Genomic DNA, 21,893 nt, shown 5'->3' with positions numbered 1-21,893 from the left:
TAATTTGAATTCTATTCAGCTAAATAAGGCGATATGCCATAATGACATCAATGGAAGTGTCTCCCGTGTTGGTCTACAGTCCTCTACTGTTAACCATAGATTTTTGTTTTGATTTCTTGTGCGTTTCCGAAATTTGGCTTTTGAGCCAGCAAGAAGGTATTTATCCCGTAGTATTTTTTTTTATGGAGTAGCAGGACAAACGAGCGTTCGGGTCACCTGGTGTTAAGTGATCAACGCCGCCCACATTCTCTTGCAACACCAATGGAATCACAAGAGCGTTGCCGGCCTTTAAGAAAAGTGTACGCGCTTTTTTTGAAGGTGCCCATGTCGTATCGTCCCGGAAACACCGCACAAGGAAGCTCATTCCACTGCTTTGTAGTACGTGGAAGAAAGCTCCTTGAAAACCGCACTGTGGAGGACCGCCACACATCCAGATGGTGTGGATGATATCCTAACTTGTGGCGTGTCGTGCGAAGGTGGAATTCGGCGGCAGGAATCAGGTTAAACAGCTCTTCGGAACACTCCCCGTTATACATGCGTAGTATCGCTTATTTGGATTGAAATTAAACTAATTAGATCTTTAACAATTACTGTCTCGATTTCTGTCAAACTTAGTTGCCTGTGATCATGCTAAACTAAGTGAGACTTCGGGTTTAATGATAAAAAGTCAAACAAAATACTTAATCTTTATCAAGTATTTTATTTGAATACTCGCATTATCAAAGAAATGCCTACTTTAAATACTTTTTATGCAAGGATCAAATAAAAGCACATCGCATTGCCATCAAGAAATCTTATTCATTTTAATATCTGCTAAATGTACCGAACTTAATTTGTATCTATCTAGTATGTACAAGAAAGTGATCACTTGTCACGAGTCGCTAGTGATGCGCACGGGGATTCCCCTCGCCACAATACTGGTTGCGATCATCAGGAAGTTGGTGGCTGTTCTCGATTTGCAAATGGCGCGGAGCAAATCCGGCTCCTGGGACCGCTGACCCTTTTGTTCTACGTCCACATCTGAAAAAATTATAATATTCAATCAACGTGGGCAAAATTCTAACATATTGCACCAGGGTGTGACCCTATTGACGACTACCATTGTGTATCAAGGGAAACAAATTTGTCATTGTCAATTTCTATAACTTTTTTCTGGAAAATTATAAAGATATAACTTTGAAAGATATAAATTGACAATTTGTTATGTTTTTAAAGTAATAACCCTCTCTTCTAGGAGTAGAACTTGTCGAGTTGTACTAAGCATACAAGATTTTATGACGATACGTTATTCGAACGGTTAGCTCAGTAGGAAGAGCGCTCCCACGGAAATCGAGAGGTCGTGAGTTCGTGTCCCGCATCGTTCATAAAATTTTGTTTTCAAATTTTATTTGTGTAATTTTTTGAGTTTAAAAAAACCCTCGTAAATTCAACCTCTACAGTGTAGACTCTACACTGAAGTTCAATGCTCTGTACAATATTTAAAGGTACTGTGACTACAAATTTGCAAATATATTTTTGTACTAGGTGACCCGACAGATGTTGTTCTGTACTTAATAAATAAATAGTTTCTTATGAATTTGTCAATAATATCTCATAACATCAAGATTTATTTCGTAAAATATGCTCCCTGTTGTTATAATGAAATTGTTTTACAGCAGAACTGTCAAACCGCGCGTCAAGTAATACACTCATAGAAATTATGTCCATACAAAACAAATATTGGTAATAAAAATAATTATGGGTCCCAAATCGAAATAAAAACTATCCTATCTCTCAAGTTGTACTAAACTGAACTCCATGAAGTAATCCCCATTAAAATCCGTTCATTAGTTTAGGAGTTCACTGGAAACAAACATTAGGACACTGGATTTGTATATATAAAGACTAGCCGTTCCCGCCCGCTTCACTGGGCGAATTTTAAAAGGAAAAAAAATAAACAAAAAAAAATAAGTAGCCATAAACCATCCAGGATAAATTTCGCATCCAATGGTGGTAGTTTCATGTCGATACGATCAGTGGTTTAGGCTTGAAAGAGCCTCAAACAAAGACGATTTTTACTATACATATATATAGATTAGCTACCTAGAACCATAACGTAAGCAATAAAATATATTACCAAGTATCCCCTGACTCCACTTCGCCTTGCCCACACTCTTCCAGTCCACCTGCGCCGTGGACGGTACGTACAACGACAGCAGGGTGCTCACCAGTTTGTCCACCTCCAGGTCTGTCACCTCCCACAGCATGCCCACCACGATTGGACTGAAACAATTATTACAGATATGCTCTAGTGTCACAAGAAATATTGCAGCTCTAACATCATTTTCAAAAGACCATGGGGGATGTTCTACCAGTGGGAGGCTCCTTTGCACTGGATACCGGCTAGGTTATGGGTACCACAACAGCGCCTATTCCTGCCGTGAAGCAGTAATGAGTAAACAATACTCGGTTTTTCGGTCAACAGTGTGTTTCGGTCTAAAGGGCGCCGTAGCAAATGAAATTACTGGGCAAATGACACTTAAACCCTTATGTCTCAAGGTGACGAGCGTAATTGTAGTGCCAGAATCGCTCAGAATTATTGGTTTTTCAAGAATCCTTTGCGGCACTGCATTGTAATGGGCAGGGCGTATCAATTACCATCAGCTGATCGTCCTGCTCGTCTCGTCCTTTATTTTCGTAAAAAAAAGACAATGTCTTCGCTGTAAATGTATTCGCTGATGAGTGACGATTGAAGACATGATGTATTCACTGCTCGGTATCGTATGTAAGCATGGTTTACTGACTGCTCGGTATCGTGTGTAGACACGGTGTACTAATTGCTCGGAATCTTGTGTAAGCATGGTTTACTGACTGCTCGATGTCGAGTGTAAACACGGTGTACTAACTGCTCGGAGTCGTGTGTAAGCATGGTTTATTGACTGCTCGATATCGAGTGTAGACACGGTGTACTAATTGCTCGGAATCGTGTGTAAGCATGGTTTACTGACTGCTCGATATCGAGTGCAGACACGGTGTACTAACTGCTCGGTATCGTGTGTAGACACGGTGTATTCACTGCTCGATATCGAGTGTAGACACGGTGTACTAACTGCTCGGAATCGTGTGTAAGTATGGTTTACTGACTGCTCGGTATTGTGTATAAACTAGGTGTACTCACTGTTCGGAATCGTGTGAAAGCACGGTTTACTCACTACTCGGTATCGTGTGTAAACACGGTATACTAACTGCTCGGAATCGTGTGAAAGCATGGTTTACTGACTGCTCGGTTTCGTGTGTAAACGCGGTGTACTAACTGTTCGGAATCGTGTGAAAGCATGGTTTACTGACTGCTCGGTATCGTGTGTAAACACGGTGTACTAACTGCTCGGAATCGTGTGAAAGCATAGTTTACTGACTGCTCGGTTTCGTGTGTAGACACGGTGTACTAACTGCTCGGTATCGTGTGTAGACACGGTGTATTCACTGCTCGGTGTCGTGTGTAGACACGGTGTATTCAGTGCTCGGTGTCGTGTAGAGACACGGTGTATTCAGTGCTCGGTGTCGTGTGTAGACACGGTGTATTCAGTGCTCGGTGTCGTGTGTAGACACGGTGTTTTCACTGCTCGGTGTCGTGTGTAGACACGGTGTATTCTGTGCTCGGTGTCGTGTGTAGACACGGTGTATTCAGTGCTCGGTGTCGTGTAGAGACACAGTGTATTCAGTGCTCGGTGTCGTGTGTAGACACGGTGTATTCAGTGCTCGGTGTCGTGTGTAGAAACGGTGTATCCAGTGCTCGGTGTCGTGTGTAGATACGGTGTATTCAGTGCTCGGTGTCGTGTAGAGACACGGTGTATTCAGTGCTCGGTGTCGTGTGTAGACACGGTGTATTCAGTGCTCGGTGTCGTGTGTAGACACGGTGTTTTCACTGCTCGGTGTTGTGTGTAGACACGGTGTATTCTGTGCTCGGTGTCGTGTGTAGACACGGTGTATTCAGTGCTCGGTGTCGTGTAGAGACACGGTGTATTCAGTGCTCGGTGTCGTGTGTAAAGGCGCGTACTCACTGCGCGGCGACATGTAAGTACTGATGCGCGGCGGCGGGCGGCGCACGCGGGTGTCGCTGCACCAGCCGCGCTGACCCGCAGCCGGACAACAGACACACGGCGTGCCCACTCGTGTTGGCACTCGACGACTGACACCCGTCGCCGTGGCCGCAGTACCTGATACACAATTATAATATTACTAGTTACGTGGTTACCTCTCGAACGAGAGACTCTGTATATGTCTATAACTCTGGACAACAATGGCGCAAAAATGTATGGACATTAAAAATACTAGCCGATAAACAAACAAAGCGTGTAACAGAAAAGAAAATTTCTAACTCTAAAATCAATCATCATCAAATGGAGTTACAGCAAGATAGAAAAGGTAAGCGAATTTATTGTGACTGAAACCGATTTTGATATTTACTTTAAAAATTAAAATAAAAAATTGACAGTTCTAGAGACTGCCGAAAGAAATGAAAACTTAGAACTTTTAGTATTAAAGTTTGTAATTTAAAAATATTAAAAAAACAATTATATTATTCATTTCAATTTAACTTGATATTTTATTCAATTTATTTGATAAACAGCACTAATGTTGCACAGTATGTCAGCTGTATAGCTACAGATACACTGCTATAAGCATTTCGGTGACGCGAACCCATAAGATTTTCCGAAAACCGTCCAACACAACTAAAGAAGTTTTCACTTCAAAAATGTATACTCCACTTACGTACTTGACTATTTTTACACACTTTTTGTTATCTCTTTTACCTTACAAAATATATTAGGTGCTTCAAGCTATTAATAAGACCTTACCTTTACCTTAATTTAAGCATGAGATCTTATACTCACAGGAAGATGTCAGCCTGCGCCAGATACTCTGCGAGAGTTTGCGGGCTGGGAGGCTCCCCGCAGTGGCCGCTCCACTGGGAGCACCAGTACTTGATAAACGACTCCATGCGGTGTTGCATGCGGTCCAGGTCACGCTCTGAACGAATCATTATCAATACACATGAATAATCGATATTGGTATTCGGTAAATTGGAAATAGTAAATGGTTGGTGTTTGTTTTCTTTTTAATGACAATAAGAGACGACACTAGCAGGACGTTCAACTGGTGGTAATTGATACGCCCTGTCCATTACAATGAAGGATCAGGATTATTGAAAAACCCAAAAATTCTGAACGGCAATACAATTGCGCTCGTCACCTTGAGACATAAGATGTTCAGACTCATTTGCCCAGTAATTTCACTAGCTACGGCGCCCTTCAGACCGAAACACAATAATGCTTGCACATTACTATAGAAAAAGGTGCCGTTGGTAATCGATAATGGCGTGTGTGGGTTTTGCGTATGAATTAAAAATATAAGTCATATTATTCAATATTCATAAACTTTATAAAGCCTATTAGATTTAAACTAAGCGCTTTTGAACAGTCAATATAAATATATCATTTAAATTATTGAACCTACCACATGTTTGGAGAACGTAGAGCTCGTGAGAAGAATATACAAGAAACTCAACGGCCACTCTTTTAAATATCAATGCGTATTTTACAATAGCTGTAATATAATTACATAAAAAATAGTTTGTAACTTGTAAGGCGCTTTATACAATATATAAAGCATGTTTAAAGTTAAAAAGCGATTTAAGTATCAAATATTTAATTAAAATAAAAAATATACTGTATAAATATAAATTACTATCTGACGCGACAGATGTTGTTATGAGTTGAATATTTCAAAACATCAAGTATTATTTCGTAAAAAATGCTCCCTGTTGTTATAATGAAATTATTTCACAGTGGAACTGTCAGACCGTGCGTCACTAAATTCTCTCATAGAAAATATGTCCATACAAAACAAATATTGAAAATAAAAATAATTATTGATCCCAAATCGAAATAAAAACTATCCTATCTCTCAAGTTGGACTAAATTGCACTCCATGAAGTAATCCCTATAAAAATACGTTCATCAGTTTAGGTGTCCATCGCGGACAAACAACGTGGCACGTAATTTATATATATATTAAGATTATCGTTTATTATACTGATAGATACTGACAATGCCTAAGGATCTTTAAGAAATCTTCAGAATCTTAAAATCATACCCGGATTGATGACATATCTGCCGACGTCAGCACTGGCGGAGTAGTATCCCTCGCGGATGTTAGGTTGGTATGTCTTGAACAGCGCGTACAGGAAGTGTATGTTCTCTATGCGAGACACCGGTTGCTGGGTCAGGATCGGCAAACTCTCCCACGGGAACGTATCCAGTCGCTTAAACATTTTAAGGCAGAATCCCGGTAACTTTTTGATCTAATAATAATAATTTTCACATGCTGCTCACGACTTCGCACATCATCAAAATCATTAGAGCTATATCCGATATACATTAAATCTTAGAAAGTGGTGGACCAGTGGGAGGCAGCTTTGCACAGGATGCCGGCTAGATTATGGGTACCACAACGAAGCCGATTTCTGCCGTGAAGCAGTTATGTGTAAGGATTATTGTGTTTCGGTCTGAAGGGCGCTGTAGCTAGTGAAATTACTGGGCAAATTAGACTTAACACCTAATGGCTCAAGGTGACGAGCGCAGTTGTAGTGCCACTCAGAATTTTTAGGTTTTTCAATAATCTTGAGCACTGCATTGTTAAGGACACGACGTATCAATTACCATCAGCTGAACGTCCTGCTCGTCTCGTCCCTTATTTTCATAAAAAAAGAACTTTAGTATGCGTGTCCAGCTACGTCTTACACTCGTGATCTTTATGACAGTTTGTGTTAGTGTGTGTGCATTGGTCAAAATAGAGGTTAACTCGAAACTAAATTTTTCGACGTTTTTCACAACTGCCATAGTCTATCCAGACGTATAGATGATCAAAGCATTAAATGTTAAGAATTACTCGTTCAATAATATATATAGCATACCTCATCAACTATTAAAATAACCGGTTGTCTTTTCGTCCTCTTTAATGCAGACCACTTCTCGCCATCTTTGATGTGTGTTGCCACTTGGGAAAATGCGCGAATACCATCCGCTAAAGTAAACTTATGTATTTCTTCAAAACACTTAGACAGACACTTTAGACACAAATTCTGCGTAAATCTAAAATCGGCAGAACATTTGTCACATTTGATTGTACTCCTGATAGTTCTTATTTCCTCGATGTTGCCATATTCAGTAAGAATTTTCCTTATACAAGATTTGACTTGTTGCATTGGCAGCACTGCTGCACTCTCCATCAAATTATAAATGAGTATCTTTTGTTTTTTATTTAATTTTAGAAATCTGAAAACAAGAAAACAAGCATAGTATTATTTATTCTTCACCAGTATTTTACATTTAATTCATTAAATAATTCTGGAATAAATAGTCTAGTGTTGCCAACTAAGAGAATTCGGTCATCAATTTTGCTGAGTTTGTTGCGCCCATTCTTCTCAGGTCTGAGGCATTCATTTTGGAATGGGTGGTAGTTTTTTACTTTCAATAAGTGATGTCACATCCTATTTTGAATAAAAATATTTGAATTAGAATTAATATTAGGTGATCCGAACGCATGTTTGTCTTTCTCTTCTAAAAAAACTACAGTCTATGAAAACCAACAAAATACAATTTACACAAATAAAATTTATGAACGATACAACCCGAGAGTTGAACAAGACCTATACAAGATTTATCAACGATACGTCACTCGAAGAGTTGGCTCAGTGGAAATGCAATTGCACGGAACGCGACAGGGCGCGGGTTCGAGTCCCGCATCGTTCATAAATTTTATTTGTGTAACTAACCCCAGAAGTGAGGGTTATCACTTTAAAAATAACAAATTGTTTACATAATACAGTTTTAAACTAAAGGATTTCAGAATAGAGTGAAAGATGCGAAATCGTACTTCATCTTCTTTTCATATGTTGTGTTCAACCAATCATAAAATATATTTATACAAAATTTAAGTGGCCAAGTGAATTTTGTTATTGGACTTGGATTGTCTACAGAAGGAAATCTGCCTTCCGAATGAGCTCTATGAAAAAATTACATACTTCAATTGTAACGTAATTATTCGTAATTACCCATGAAATAAAATATTTTTCATTTCTCATACTCGGAAAGTAATGTTGTTTTGATCTGATTATTGGGTGGAAAATGCTGCTTCCCTGCATAGAGAGGGAAAAACTAATACAAATTACTTCCCACCTAAGGGCCGGAATGAACTTTGAAAATAGAACTGTTGTCAGCTGTGAAGAGTATTATGTAAAAACAAACTAATCAAAAAATATGCTGCCGCCATGTGACTTTCTAAACAGCCAGTGTGAACATAGCGTAAACTTCTTTGAGCGGAATAAGCCGCAACAATTACGCGGTGAATTCCATATTTAAAATTTAAAAAGTCGACATAAATTGTCCTAATTTGACAACTAATTTTAAATAGGTACTACTAATATTATTATATATTATCAATAAATAGTTTAGATAAACAACTACTTTTATCTTCCTCATATTCGAAATGAAAAGTAAAGTGCTTAACACGGGTAAAAGAATCAATTCCTACTCGAACTATAGCCGTCTAAATAGGTACCTCGGGAAATGATTCTTTCTACCCTAGGTTAACAATCTACTATTTCGATTGATTGATGGATTCACAACCGATGAAAACAGGCCAGGTTTATTACTTTAGCGTGGGAGACAAGCTACGTCTTACACTCACGATTTATATGTCACTCTGTATTAGTGTGCGTGTATTGCTCAAAATAGAGGTTAAAAGTGAACCTCAATTTTTTTCGATGTCTTAACACATACAATGATTTATTATCTATAACAGGTTGAGCACTAGTTGACGTATGGTCTCGCCATTGTTCTCGTGGCCGCCGCAACATTATAGAACAACGTTTAGGTGTAGTATTCTTAACAACAACATACCCCCAATCAATGAAGGCAGAGTCGATATATGCTTTCAAATTATCTCGTACACTTGAATCCATTAATTTCCCAGTGAGGAGACTGCTCCAACCACCAAGCCATTCTTTATCCATAACATTTATAACACTCTGAAATTTTAATCAAAACACACGAATAAAATTTGAAAAACCAAATTTTATGCACGAGCCGGGATTCGAACCCACGACCTCCGGCGTTCCGTGCCGGTGCTCTAACCAACTGAGCTAACCGTTCGAGTACCGCCTCGTTATAAAATTCTTTTATTTGTGTATTAATCCTAGAAGTGAGAGTTATCTTAAAAATCATAACATATTGTTTAATCAAAACAGTAAATTAATGTTTATAATCTAAACAAATTGTTATTTTTAAAGTGTTAGAACTGACTTCTGGGATACCAAAATATCTAGATTTGAAAGACCAACATCTCAAATCAATTTCTTAATATGCAATTTTTGGGGTTGAGCAGGTTATCAAATGCAAATCCTGTAGATGGAGCCAAAACTTGAAAGTTGAACAAGACATACCAAGATTTACGAGCCGTGCGTAACTCGAACGGTTGGCTCAGTTGGAAGAGCGCTCGGACGGAACCCGTGAGGTCGCGGGTTCAAGTCCCGTTCATCGTTCACAAATTTTGGTTACAAATTTAATTTAATACTAATAACCATTATTACATATTGAGTATTTCCATTCAATTAATTAATGAATCTGTCACTATATTTTTGCCACTTCTTTAAATTAAAACTTTACCTTTCCAAAGGGAAAATTTGCTTAAATTTGGATTGGTGTGTCCTGTTTTTACCTAAACAGCTCGAGAATAGATAAACTTATTTATAATATTTAATTAAAAGATTACATATTACGTAAGCCGTACGGATCTGACCATTTGTAATACAATTACGGTATTTAAAAAACACCTAGACACACCTAGAGTAGTTCACATTTTAGATTGTGTGATTGTCTTTTGTTCTTATATTGTGACATGGTTTTGAAAATTCTTTGGCGCGAGCGCGACGAATTAAATCCGCCATGATTTTTTATGGTTCTTGCTAAACAACAACAAGGTGCCAGAGACATCTATTGGCATTTTTTTGTGAAGCTGGAATCTCCTGGTGGACATTTTCATGTTCGAGACGATTTTCGTGAAGGTCGCCCGGTTCGCGCCCGAGTGGTTAGCGATCCTACCTACTAAGCTAGAGGTCCCGGGTTCGAATCACGGTAGGTGCAAGCATTTATATGATGAATATGGATGTTTGTTTCCGAGCCATGGATGTTTAAATGTATTTATGTATGTTTATATGAATATATGTATGTTTAAGTAAATATAATGTATTAAATATATCATTGTCTTGTAACCCATAACACAGGCTATAGATGCTTAACTTGTGGCAAGATAATTTGTGTAAAAAGTATGTTAATATTATTATTATATTTATGTATCATAGGGAGTGCTCAAAGAGGAGTTGTTGAGGTTAATACCAGCCGTCGAATTCCACCACCGGACTTAATGTAAGAATGCGAAATTCTATTAAAATCCTGTTGACGTCTGGCATTCTACAACTGCGCGTTTCGCGATGAACTTCTTGTCTCGCATAGACGCTTTCTTGATTCAATTACCGGATTTGATTTAATTAAAACCGGCAATTTTCCCGAACCGATACGACTTCGGCGGTCGTTCCCAATATACTGTCTACAGATTGAGATAAATTACTACCTTCTACTGTCAGTAATTAGCTGTCAATAATCTGAAGCTGTCCCAATATACCCGATAAGTCATTCTATCGCCGTATATTGTTCACTGGTGAATTGCAAATTCCATACAAACTTCTATCACTGCTTAGCTATACGTCGTCCCATTGACAGACGGCGTGTACGGATAAGGTGAGTTACCGTCGATAAGTTCATTGGGACAGAAAAGTCAACGATAGTTACGATTTTTATCTCCAGTAAGAGATAGATTGAATATTGGTAACGTTACAGACCATCAAGATTAGACTTTAGAGCATATTCCCAGCTTAAAGGCCGGCAACAAATCTCTTAACCGGATGTCTATGGGCGGTTGCCTCACTACTTAAATAAAAAAAAACTATCATTACAGTTGAAACGGATGTTATTATAAAATATCAGCAATTATACAGAGTACTTAGAGAAACTAAAATCTAAATTTAAAAATGTCAATATACACGTTTTAATGAAATTAAAATATTAATGAATTATTACTATAAACAGTTGGGTATTTTTTATCCCTCATTTTTGACGATGAAAATGTAAATTTGGATTTAAAAGAATGGCAATGAGTTTCTTGCCACTTCTTTTCATTAGCTCAACCCTTTACGAAGTGGCGGTAAATTCAATTCGAAAACATTTTTTTTTTACATTCATAATTAGTGTCATTTCCGTGACCCACATGAATAAAGTAATTTTGATTTGATTTTTAGATTAAATATACACAAATTTAATTAGAGATGCGCGGGTTCGAGTCCCGCATCATTCATAAATAATGGCACAAATTAAAGTTGTACGAAGTATTTTTTTTTTATGGAATAGGAGGACAAACGAGCGTACGGGTCACCTGTTGTTAAGTGATCACCGCCGCCCACAATCTCTTGCAACACCAGAGGAATCACAGGAGCGTTGCCGGCGTTTGAAGGTACCCATGTCGTATCGTCCCGGAAACACCGCACAAGGAAGCTCATTCCACAGCTTTGTAGTACGTGGAAGAAAGCTCCTTGAAAACCGTACTGTGGAGGACCGCCACACATACAGATGGTGAGGATGATATCCTAACTTGTGGCGTGTCGTGCGAAGGTGGAATTCGGCGGCAGGAATCAGGTTAAACAGCTCTTCGGAACACTCCCCGTGATATATGCGGTAGAAGACACACAATGAAGCGACGCCTCTACGCAACGCCAAGTGATCCAGCCGCTCACAGAGCACTACATATCACAAGTATTACCTATAACAGAATTGTTTGCGTTAAACCTACCTTTATCCTCAGGTCAATCTCCTCTCGTCGGCTCCAGTAGTTCTTAATAAGTCTCTTGTTATTCAGGTATTGTGCATTATCAATTGTCTTATAGTTATCATCCAACAGCGAGAATAATTCTGTAAACAAGGGCTTTTCTCCTTCTGAAAAGTTTGTTGAATTATAAAATTTAAATGAATTCATTTCATTCACCTTAGATTATGCATAAGTCTCCGCCGCGCTCCAACTAGATACCGCAGGCGTAGTCGCAAAGTGCAGGAACTAATACTACGACCAAGTGGGCGTACCCGAGCCAATTTCGAACAATATGTGACGTTGACGTGGCACATGTTCTGTTAAACTTTGCAATAATAATTGAAACTAAAATGCCGGGTTGCGTAGAAAAACTTTCTAAAATAATACTACAAGAAATAAGAAAGACACTGGGATCACATATCATCAGTAAGTATTTTGTATTTTATTAATTTCAATGTAAAATAACATGAAGCGTATGTTACAATATATGAAAGATGCCATGGAGCGTCAAGATGACACGCACACAAGCATCTAATAGTTGTCGTAATAAAAAAGCTATTGCTCTTAGGTAGTATGGTATGTAGTTTTAGCGCAACGGAGACCAAGCCTTAATATGAGTAAATTACACTACATCTTTCAGGATCCTGTAAATATATCCCATATTATTGGACTATTCTTCTTTCCTTTTTATATTAATAACTTGTTTTAAATAAAAAATAAGTGTATGCTTCTATAACTGGATACTAAATATGTCATGCGAAATTCTGAAACAATTCTTAATTGGTTTGTCTAGTTTAGGTTCCTATAACATTAATGACTTTATAAATTATACCTCAGCTTTGTATTGGAGTCATCACTACCAAGCATATACAAATGGTCGTTTATATAATAAATTGATTTATGGTCCATTTGATAATTTAAAAAATTAATCGTTACACTGAGTTCTTGCCCCGTTCTACACAGGACTGACGAATATCTCTCCCAAATGAAAGGTAAATTTTGATTTGTGCAAGTGCAATTTAAATCTTGTTTTAATTTATAAAAAAGACGTGTGGCACTCGGGGACTGCCGCGGTAAAGCTATTGCATAGCATTTTTTATCAACTTATGCAATTATAATTATTTATTTATTTTATTTATGCAGTTATTTTTTTTGTTGATAAAATTAATTTTAAAAAAAGCAAACGGGATTTATGTAAAATTTTACTTGCAAGATTTGATTACAGACAGAAAACGGGACAGGTGAAACTAAATATAAATGCTTGTCATAATAATAAAAATTAAAAAAACGTGATTAAAAAAAATTAAGAAATTAAAAAAGTCAAGACGCACCCCAGGCTCGAACCTGGGACCTTCTGCACAAAAAGCATACGTGTAACCGCTGTTCCACGGCAACTGTAATGACCGTGGCAAAATATCTATAAAGATCTAGTAAGTAAGTGTTAGGTTATTTTCGTTACGGAATTTCTGGATTCGATCTCCACGCTCAAGGCCCGCGATTCTTAAGCTATGCAATAGCTTAATAATAAAATATTTATTGAATTTTGTATTGCATAAATTTAAGTGAACTTTTCCCATGCACGCATTTATTGTAGCACTTATTTTCACCTAAACAAAAAACAAACAGAATGCGGGCGGTGATTTGAACACTCATGTGTTCACCTCTACCATAAATATATATATATATATATATATAAGTAATATGACAGCAAAAACCACATTAAGAAAAAATCTTATGAAGTTAGAAGTTAGTGCATAAATACATAAGTGTATAAATACCTTTAACAATGTTAGCCGGCATAGTAACAGTGATAGGTCCTTCGGAACCCAAATAATCATTTGTGAAGACAGAAAGAAATATAGAATTGACTTCATTTCTGTAATCATTCATCGATTTAAAATTTTCATTGGGATTGTATGGAGCAGTCAACTGAACAATAGTCCACTCTGAAATCAAAATGTAAATTTGGATTTAAAAGAGTGGCAATGAGTTTCTTGCCACTTCTTTTCATTAGCTCAACCCTTTACGAAATGGCGGTAAATTTAATTAGAAAACATTTATTTTTTGACATTCATAAGTGTCATCTCCGTGACCTACATGAATAAAATAAATTTGATTTGATTTTTTTTTTTTTATGGAATAGGAGGACAAACGAGCGTACGGGCCACATGGTGTTAAGTGATCACCGCCGCCCACACTCTCCTGCAACACCAGAGGAATCACAAGAGCGTTGCCGGCCTTTAAGGAAGGTGTACGCGCTTTTCTTGAAGGTACCCATGTCGTATCGTCCCGGAAACACCGCACAAGGAAGCTCATTCCACAGCTTCGTGGTACGAGAAAGAAAGCTCCTTGAAAACCGCACTGTGGAGGACCGCCACACATCCAGATGGTGGGGATGATATCGTAACTTGTGGCGTGTCGTGCGAAGGTGAAATTCGGCGGCAGGAATCAGGTTGAACAGCTCTTCGGAACACTCCCCGTGATAATATACACATAAAGCAACACATAATATATTATTATATGCATATATCACTTGTTACGTAGACATTGTTTCATTGTGTGTCTTCTTCCGCATTTATCATGGGAGTGTTCCAAAGAGCTGTTTACCGCCGCCAAATTCCACCTTTGCACGACACGCCACAAATTAGCATATCATCCCCACCTTCCGGATGTGTGGATCTATATACTACAAAGTTGTTGAATGAGCTTCCTTGTGCAGTGTTTGTCTGATGGTACAACATGGGTACCTTCAAAAAAGCGGATACACCTTTCTTAAAGGCTGGCAACGCTCCTGTGATTTCTCTGGTGTTACAAGTGAATGTGGGTGGTTGTGATCACTTACCACCAGGTGACCCATACACTTGTTTGTCCTCCTTTTTCATAAAAAAAATATATACAGTTAGGAGTTATTTTCTTCTTATATGCATTCTCCTCACTACTCCTCTTATAGCTGTACTGATACATACTCAAATGTATCTTAGTGTCAACATCACAAACATACACTTAATATAATTTGTGTACAAATTGTATTTAAAATAAACTCAGATGATAAACATCTTATCTATATCCAATAAGATAAAGGATTCAGCTTTGGAGCTATGACTTCCAATAGTAAGCGCAAGATCTATTACCAAGACCACCACTTCCTGGCAATGGTTAACAGAAATACAGATTTGAATTACCTTTAGGCATTTCTTCTATAATTTTGAGAAAATTGTCCACATTGTTGTGGGGTCCAAACCTCATATATTTCATGTGATAAGGCTGGTCATCATTCAAGTCTATATCATCCAAAATCTTTGTTATTTCATCATCATCACATAATAAATCAAGAATTTCTTCATCTTCTTGGGAGCTGAAACATTCAAGAGATTTTTTTTTAGTGATAATCAATGGTTTCACTGTGCAGGTATGACATGCAAAGTGTAGGAGAGAGCAATTTACAAAATTATAGGTTTTTTTTTATGGAATAGCAGGACAAACAAGGGTACGGGTCACCTGGTGTTAAGTGATCACCCACATTCTCTTGCAACACCAGAGGAATCACAGGAGTGTTGCCGGCCTTGCCGTACTAGTTGTGAGGAAATTTTGTTAGTATTATACCTCTACAATCCACTCAAACCCAACGAAAGGCATTTTTTTATTAGTCATAGAACTTCTTTGCTTTATTCCATATGATTTGTTTGTATGTTTATTTTATGTTAGAAAAAATTGATGAGATGATCAAGACATTCACCTGATATGATTCAAGCGATACACTCTGCAGATTAAAAGGCACAATGTTAAAAACAGAAGTTCTAAAAAAACGATTGTGCTATATAGTATAGATGTCATGACCGAAGTAAAACAAAATATTAAAATGTTCAAGAACGAAACTAAATTACCAAGTAATCTATAAATCACCATTCGCGTAATCCTAGCGTTTGTTAGTAACACTCTTGTCAAACATACACCAGCTTACTCCCCAATTCAAGAGTGTGTAAAGAAATTTTATTTCAAAAACTGTTTTAGCACTATATACCTACAGTTTGTACAAAAGCATAAATCTAACATCAACATTAACTTAAAATGTCCATCATTAAATGAGCTGTCTAACAGACTATAGGTACCTACATAATGTCTGGATGTTAGCAAACTTGTGATTTGAAGAATGGGGTCAGTGGTGATCACTAATTAACAAAGATGGAAAATTGGACAATATGATTATTGTTACTAAGCTTTAATGCAAACTTACACTCTAGTATTTTCCACTATATCTTTGACTGGCTGAATGTAACATTTAATTTTTTGCAGTTTGTCAGCTGAAAAAAAAATTAAATATGTCAGAATAGATCGAATTCTTATTGTATTGATCAATTAAAACTACTACAATTTTTAAGCAAAATCTTCAATAATTTTGAAGAATTACATATTTTCATATATGGACACTGGAAATATTTCAGTAACACCGAAAAGTACATGAATGAATGAATGAATGAAAACACTTTATTGTCCTACAAATGTTAACATTTGTACATAAAAATTATGGTAGCACAATTAAGCAACATAGAGTGTTATTTTTAGGATAGGTCAAGTTGTGACAACTTCATAAATGTTTTAGTAACATCTACACTTTTCTAAAAAAAAAATATCAACCTTTTACAGAGTGGTAAAAAAAACATTTTACATTCATGTGATTTTTTGATCTACATCAATAAAGTGGTTTTGATTTGATCAATGGTCTTTATAAATAATATTAAATGTAGTTTTGTAGAGATAATTATAACAAATACCATCATTTGCATATATATTATCACTAGATATAAAAATAATACATAGACCAGGGCAGAAATGATTTATATTTCAAAAATATATAAAGAGCTATCAAAATATATCAAAAAGTATTTATTTTGGTAAATAAAATACTTTAATTAAATAATATCTCTACCCTATACCTACCCTCTATTTTACACTGTTCTTCCCTATATACAGCCAATATCCTTACTCCTGCATCAACTGATTCACTCAAATGGAAGGCACATTCATTCTCCTTACAATCAGCTAAGCATTCTTCTGCACATAATTTATGGGCACCTGAAAGTATATAATAGTGTTAGATATATAAATTATAACAAGATGCTGTCATTGTTCAATATCTAGGTACATAAAATAAGTTTACTTACTTTGATAATTGGAACTACTAGGAGTTTTTGGTATATCCTTAACATATTGATTTAGTATATTTTTAAAAAGAGGTTGAGTATAGTTTATTTCATCAGTGAATATATCGAAATCTTCCATTATTTTATGGGTAAGTATTTATTAAAATGAAAATTTATTGTAATGTAGAAGTCTTAGTATCATAAAGTGGTTAAAAAGTAAATATTATGCTACAGGTTAAAATACTTCTAGCGTTCCAATCTTCTTTATATGTAAAATTTTAAAATAGTATTTTAAAACAAGTAATAAAATCTTAACCGTTAGGTATTTAAAACTTCGCCCAGTATCCACATGTCACAACAAATAACTTTTTTTTTATATTAAACAAATAACAATAAACATTTATGTGTCATATGTCAAGTGTCGACTGTCAGTGTCAGACAGTATCTCCAGAATACAAAATCTCATTCAATTTCCATTGCTTTTGCACAAAATATTTGATATTTTATTTCAAAACAGCTCAACTTTTATAGATATTTCATTTTAATTATGAAGGGCATCTCGGATCTGCGTAGCTTTTACAACTGGGTAGTAATCTACATTACATCAGAAGTTGTAAATCACCCGAGAAACAGAACTCGAAGTTAGAATCGGACAAGTGCGAGTCAGATTCGCCCACTGAGGGTTCAGTACAATTTTAAGTGTAGGGGAGAACAGGTAGGATTCGTACAGAGGGAGCATTCGTACAGTGGTCATATTATTACTATCCAACACACTGATGCGTTTGTATTTATGTGCATGACTTCCTCGTTTAAGGGTATAGTATAACGGCGCGAGCAGCGTGGAAGTACGACTGCGAGTTAGTTACTTTGACGGATATTTTTATTTTAAATTGGTTTGTCTAATATTTGGGTTGGGCACCTTTGTACAGTTATGAATGGGGTGGATTCATACTACAAATTCGTACGAATGCTCCCCCTTGATGTCAGATAATGTGATTAAAAAGACATAATTTTATAATAGCCTTCCGAAAGTTGATCGAAGTATAGACATTTTTAATGATAAGCTCTCTCTTTTTCAGTATAAACTTCGAAAATTGATGTTGCTAGACAGGAATATAATTTGCTGATCAACAAAAATTATTCATTGTATTATTTTAGTTCTGCCGTATTTAAGTAAAATAAATTTTGTTCATTTTTATTTATAATTGTATTGTATCTTATTATAAAGTTGAATTATATTGTATTATATCTTAGTATTAGTTCTTATGTTGTTAAAGTCGTTGTAGGCAGGTCGTTGCCTGTAAGTCCAATAACACTCAGACTTAGACTTATTTAGAATTATATTTAATGTAATTAGTAAGTGATTATTGTGTTGGCGATGCTAATAAATAAAGAAATAACTATTAAAAGGGTTAAAAATAATTTTTAATTCAATGATATTATTGCCAAATATTGTTAGGATATATTTATGAGGTAAGAAATTTGGGAGTATTTATACCTAATTACCATTTGATTTTAATGATTACAATGGAATCTTAAGACCGCTATCCCAAGAGACCTCCTAAATAGTTAGTAGACGGTTTATATGAAGCTTATATTCTTACAAAAAATATTAAGAGAGAATAAGAGACGAAAATTCATTTTTTCTTTTAATTTCTATTTTTTATATACAGTGCGAAAAAATCACCAAAATACGGATGATCACCTCTATGTACGAATGTGCCCCACACCGTGTACTAAGGTACTCCGCCACGTACCAATTTTTTGGAAAAAGCACCACCACTTGGTTATAAAACGTCGTATCAACATACAACTATGTATTATTATTATAGCCAGATATGGGAGTATTAACTATATTTTTAAATAGCGATAACATAATATTTTAAAACCCTTAGAGTGAAAAGTGTCCTACCTGCTCTCCCCTACACATTTATTTATTTATTATAAACGGGCGAACCCTTTTACAAAATTACTGCAATAAATGGAATACAACTTAGATAATTCATACGCCTAGATGAGCATGTTGCTGTTAGGCAACGCATGAAAACTGACCAGGTTATTACTGTACTGTGCGTGACAAGCTATGTTTTAGTGTACGGGCGGAGAATAGAAGTTAACTGTTCGCGGTATTTTTTCGTTGTGTTGACAGCTGTCACAGTCAATGTAGACGTATAAAATAATGATCTAAGCAATAAAATATGTAAATGACTAACTTATTATAAATAATATTTTAATGACTAGTTAACACATCCATTCTAATCTATAAATAAAATTGTTTTAAGTGTAGCCACAGGTGGTAAATTAGTACTATAATAATATCGTACGATATTATATTGTTAACGGAAACATGGATGGCATAAGGGATTCGAAATATATTTCAATGATCACTATGTAGTGAGGCGAAGGGATCTGAATTATGAGGCGATGGGACAAATGCGGGGCGGGGGAGTGCTTATTGCGGCCCGCAAGGAATTAATCGTGACGTCACAGGAACAATTTCAGTCATCTGCGAGGACCTTTGGTTGATTTTGCGCGTTAAAAATAAATATACACATATGTGTATTGTACCTTTGAAAATTCTCAATTATCCCTCGGATAAAATAATTATTGTGGGTGACTTTAACATGAGTAGTATATCTTGGACAATAAGTTCTGATGGTCTTCTAATTCCCTCAAACTACTCGAATGCTGATGAATGCCTTTTTATTGACGAATTATACACTCATGGATTGCAACAGTACAACTATATACATAATTTTAACGATCGAATCCTCGACCTAGTGTTATCGAAGGAACGTGTTGCTGTGACTGAATGTCTATATCCACTCTTACCAATTGGTACTCATCACAAAGTGCTCATTATAGATGTAGAACTTGTTCACATATCGTACTTAAAATCAAATACTTACTCGGGAAAAATTCTTATATAATAAAGGGGATTACGACTCAATAAATGCAGAACTACTTAAAATAAATTGGCCACAAGAGTTTGATAGGAATCGTTCCATCGATGAAAACGTGAATTATTTTTATTCTGTTATTAATAATCTAATACACACATACATCCCAAGTAAAACAGTAGGTAACAATAAATTTCCTATCTAGTATTCACCGACTTTAAAAAGGATTAGAAAAGAAAAATTTTAATATTTCCGAAAATACAAAATTTACAGAAACGTTAGTAGTCTGGAATCATATAAACTATTAAGAGATCGTGCCAAGACTGTAGAAAACGAGTGTACCAAAAATATATCGAATCTGTAGAATACTCCGTTGAGCAGAATCCGAAATACTACTGGTCTTTTTTCAAATCTTGATCAAAATCGAATGGTTTACCTAGCAATGTTAAATTTAATGACAAAATACTCTCATCTGGCGACAACATTTGTATTGCATTTTCAGAATATTTTTATACTACATTTGTAGACAAAACTGAAGAGAACTTATTCAATTATGTATCTGAACTGGAATTAAGTAATTTTGAATCAAATTTTGACCTTTATTCGTTAAATATTGATTTAAAAATGATATCCAAGATATTATCTCAACTAGATCCCTCAAAGTCTGCTGGTCCTGATGGAATCAGTCCACTGCTCCTTATCAAATGTTCCAAAGTAGCCATTCCACTAGCCCATTTGTTTAAAAAATCAATAAGTTGTATGGAATTCCCGACCATGTGGAAAAAAGCATTTGTAACACCTATTCACAAGAAAGGTTCTACTTCAGAAGTCGTCAACTACAGACCTATATCAAAACGATGTATCATAGCCAAGGTCTTCGAAAGATTAGTATACGATCAAGTTTACGCAGCATTTAAAAACTCCTTTATGAGCAGTCAGCATGGTTTCTTGAAAGATCGATCTTGCTTCTGAATGATTATGTCACACATGCTATGGAGTCAGGACATCAGGTAGACGTAATATACACTGATTACAGTAAATGTTTTGACAGAATAGACCACATGATTCTCTTTCAAAAATTATATAAAATGGGGGTTAGAGGAAAGGATCTCAGAAAGAATCGATCTCAAGCGGTTGTTATAAACAACTATATATCCAGTTGGGTTGTAATACCAAGTGGAGTCCCAGAGGGCTCCCTTTTAGGTCCTCTCCTGTTTTTCATATTTATAATTGATATCTCAGGTTGCATCAGATATTCTAATCTCCTCTGCTTTGTCGATGACATGAAGATATTTATGACTGTTAAATCATTTGCTGACGCTGCTATGCTTCAAGATGGCCTTAATAACTTAGACTCCTATTGTATTTAAAATAAATTAGATTTAAATCCCATTAAATGCACAGTTGTCTCATTTAGTCGTAGAAAACAAACACTAAATTATAAATCTCACTTAAAAAACCAAGACCTTGAAAGGGATCCTGTCATAAGAGATTTAGGAGTGATACATGATCAAAAGCTCATGTTTGATAAACATATTGATTTTATTCTAGCTAAAGCTTTTAAAGCTCTAGGCTTTGTAATGAGCTGATTTTAAAAAGGCAAAAACGTTTAAAATTTTATTTTGTGCGTACGTAAACGCAGCATCTTAGAATATACATCACAAATATGGAATCCATGTTATGATAAATATATATCCAGAATAGAACGAATACAAATGAAATTTTTAAAATTCTTATATCCCCGGTCAGCTCTAACTATCGTCAAAATTCATTCATCGTACGTGTCAGCAATAACTTTAACAAATTATCGAAACAATTAGATCTTGACTTATTGTCTAGCAGCTCATTAAGCGTCATTTAGGAAATGAGTTCTTTGGTCAATTTGGTGGTCGAG

General features: G+C 36.0%; 1 protein-coding gene across 1 annotated transcript; it reads right to left on the bottom strand.

Moving 5' to 3' along the window:
• Positions 1-778: 778 nt before the first annotated feature.
• LOC126966599 (uncharacterized) lies at positions 779-17,440 on the bottom strand. The gene is made up of 13 exons (XM_050810758.1): positions 17,121-17,440; positions 16,897-17,031; positions 16,193-16,259; positions 15,141-15,313; positions 13,737-13,904; positions 11,944-12,086; positions 8,943-9,070; positions 6,956-7,316; positions 6,136-6,304; positions 4,875-5,010; positions 4,041-4,196; positions 2,117-2,262; positions 779-1,020 (listed from the first exon to the last, which is right to left on the bottom strand). The coding sequence occupies exons 1-13, from the start codon at positions 17,236-17,238 to the stop codon at positions 872-874; spliced, it is 2,049 nt and encodes a 682-aa protein (XP_050666715.1). The 5' UTR covers positions 17,239-17,440; the 3' UTR covers positions 779-871.
• Between the last annotated feature and the right edge of the window lie 4,453 nt (positions 17,441-21,893).

Source organism: Leptidea sinapis, chromosome 1 (genome assembly GCF_905404315.1).
Source record: "Leptidea sinapis chromosome 1, ilLepSina1.1, whole genome shotgun sequence".
NCBI lineage: Eukaryota > Metazoa > Arthropoda > Insecta > Lepidoptera > Pieridae > Leptidea > Leptidea sinapis.
This window is presented reverse-complemented; position numbering and strand designations above follow the sequence as displayed.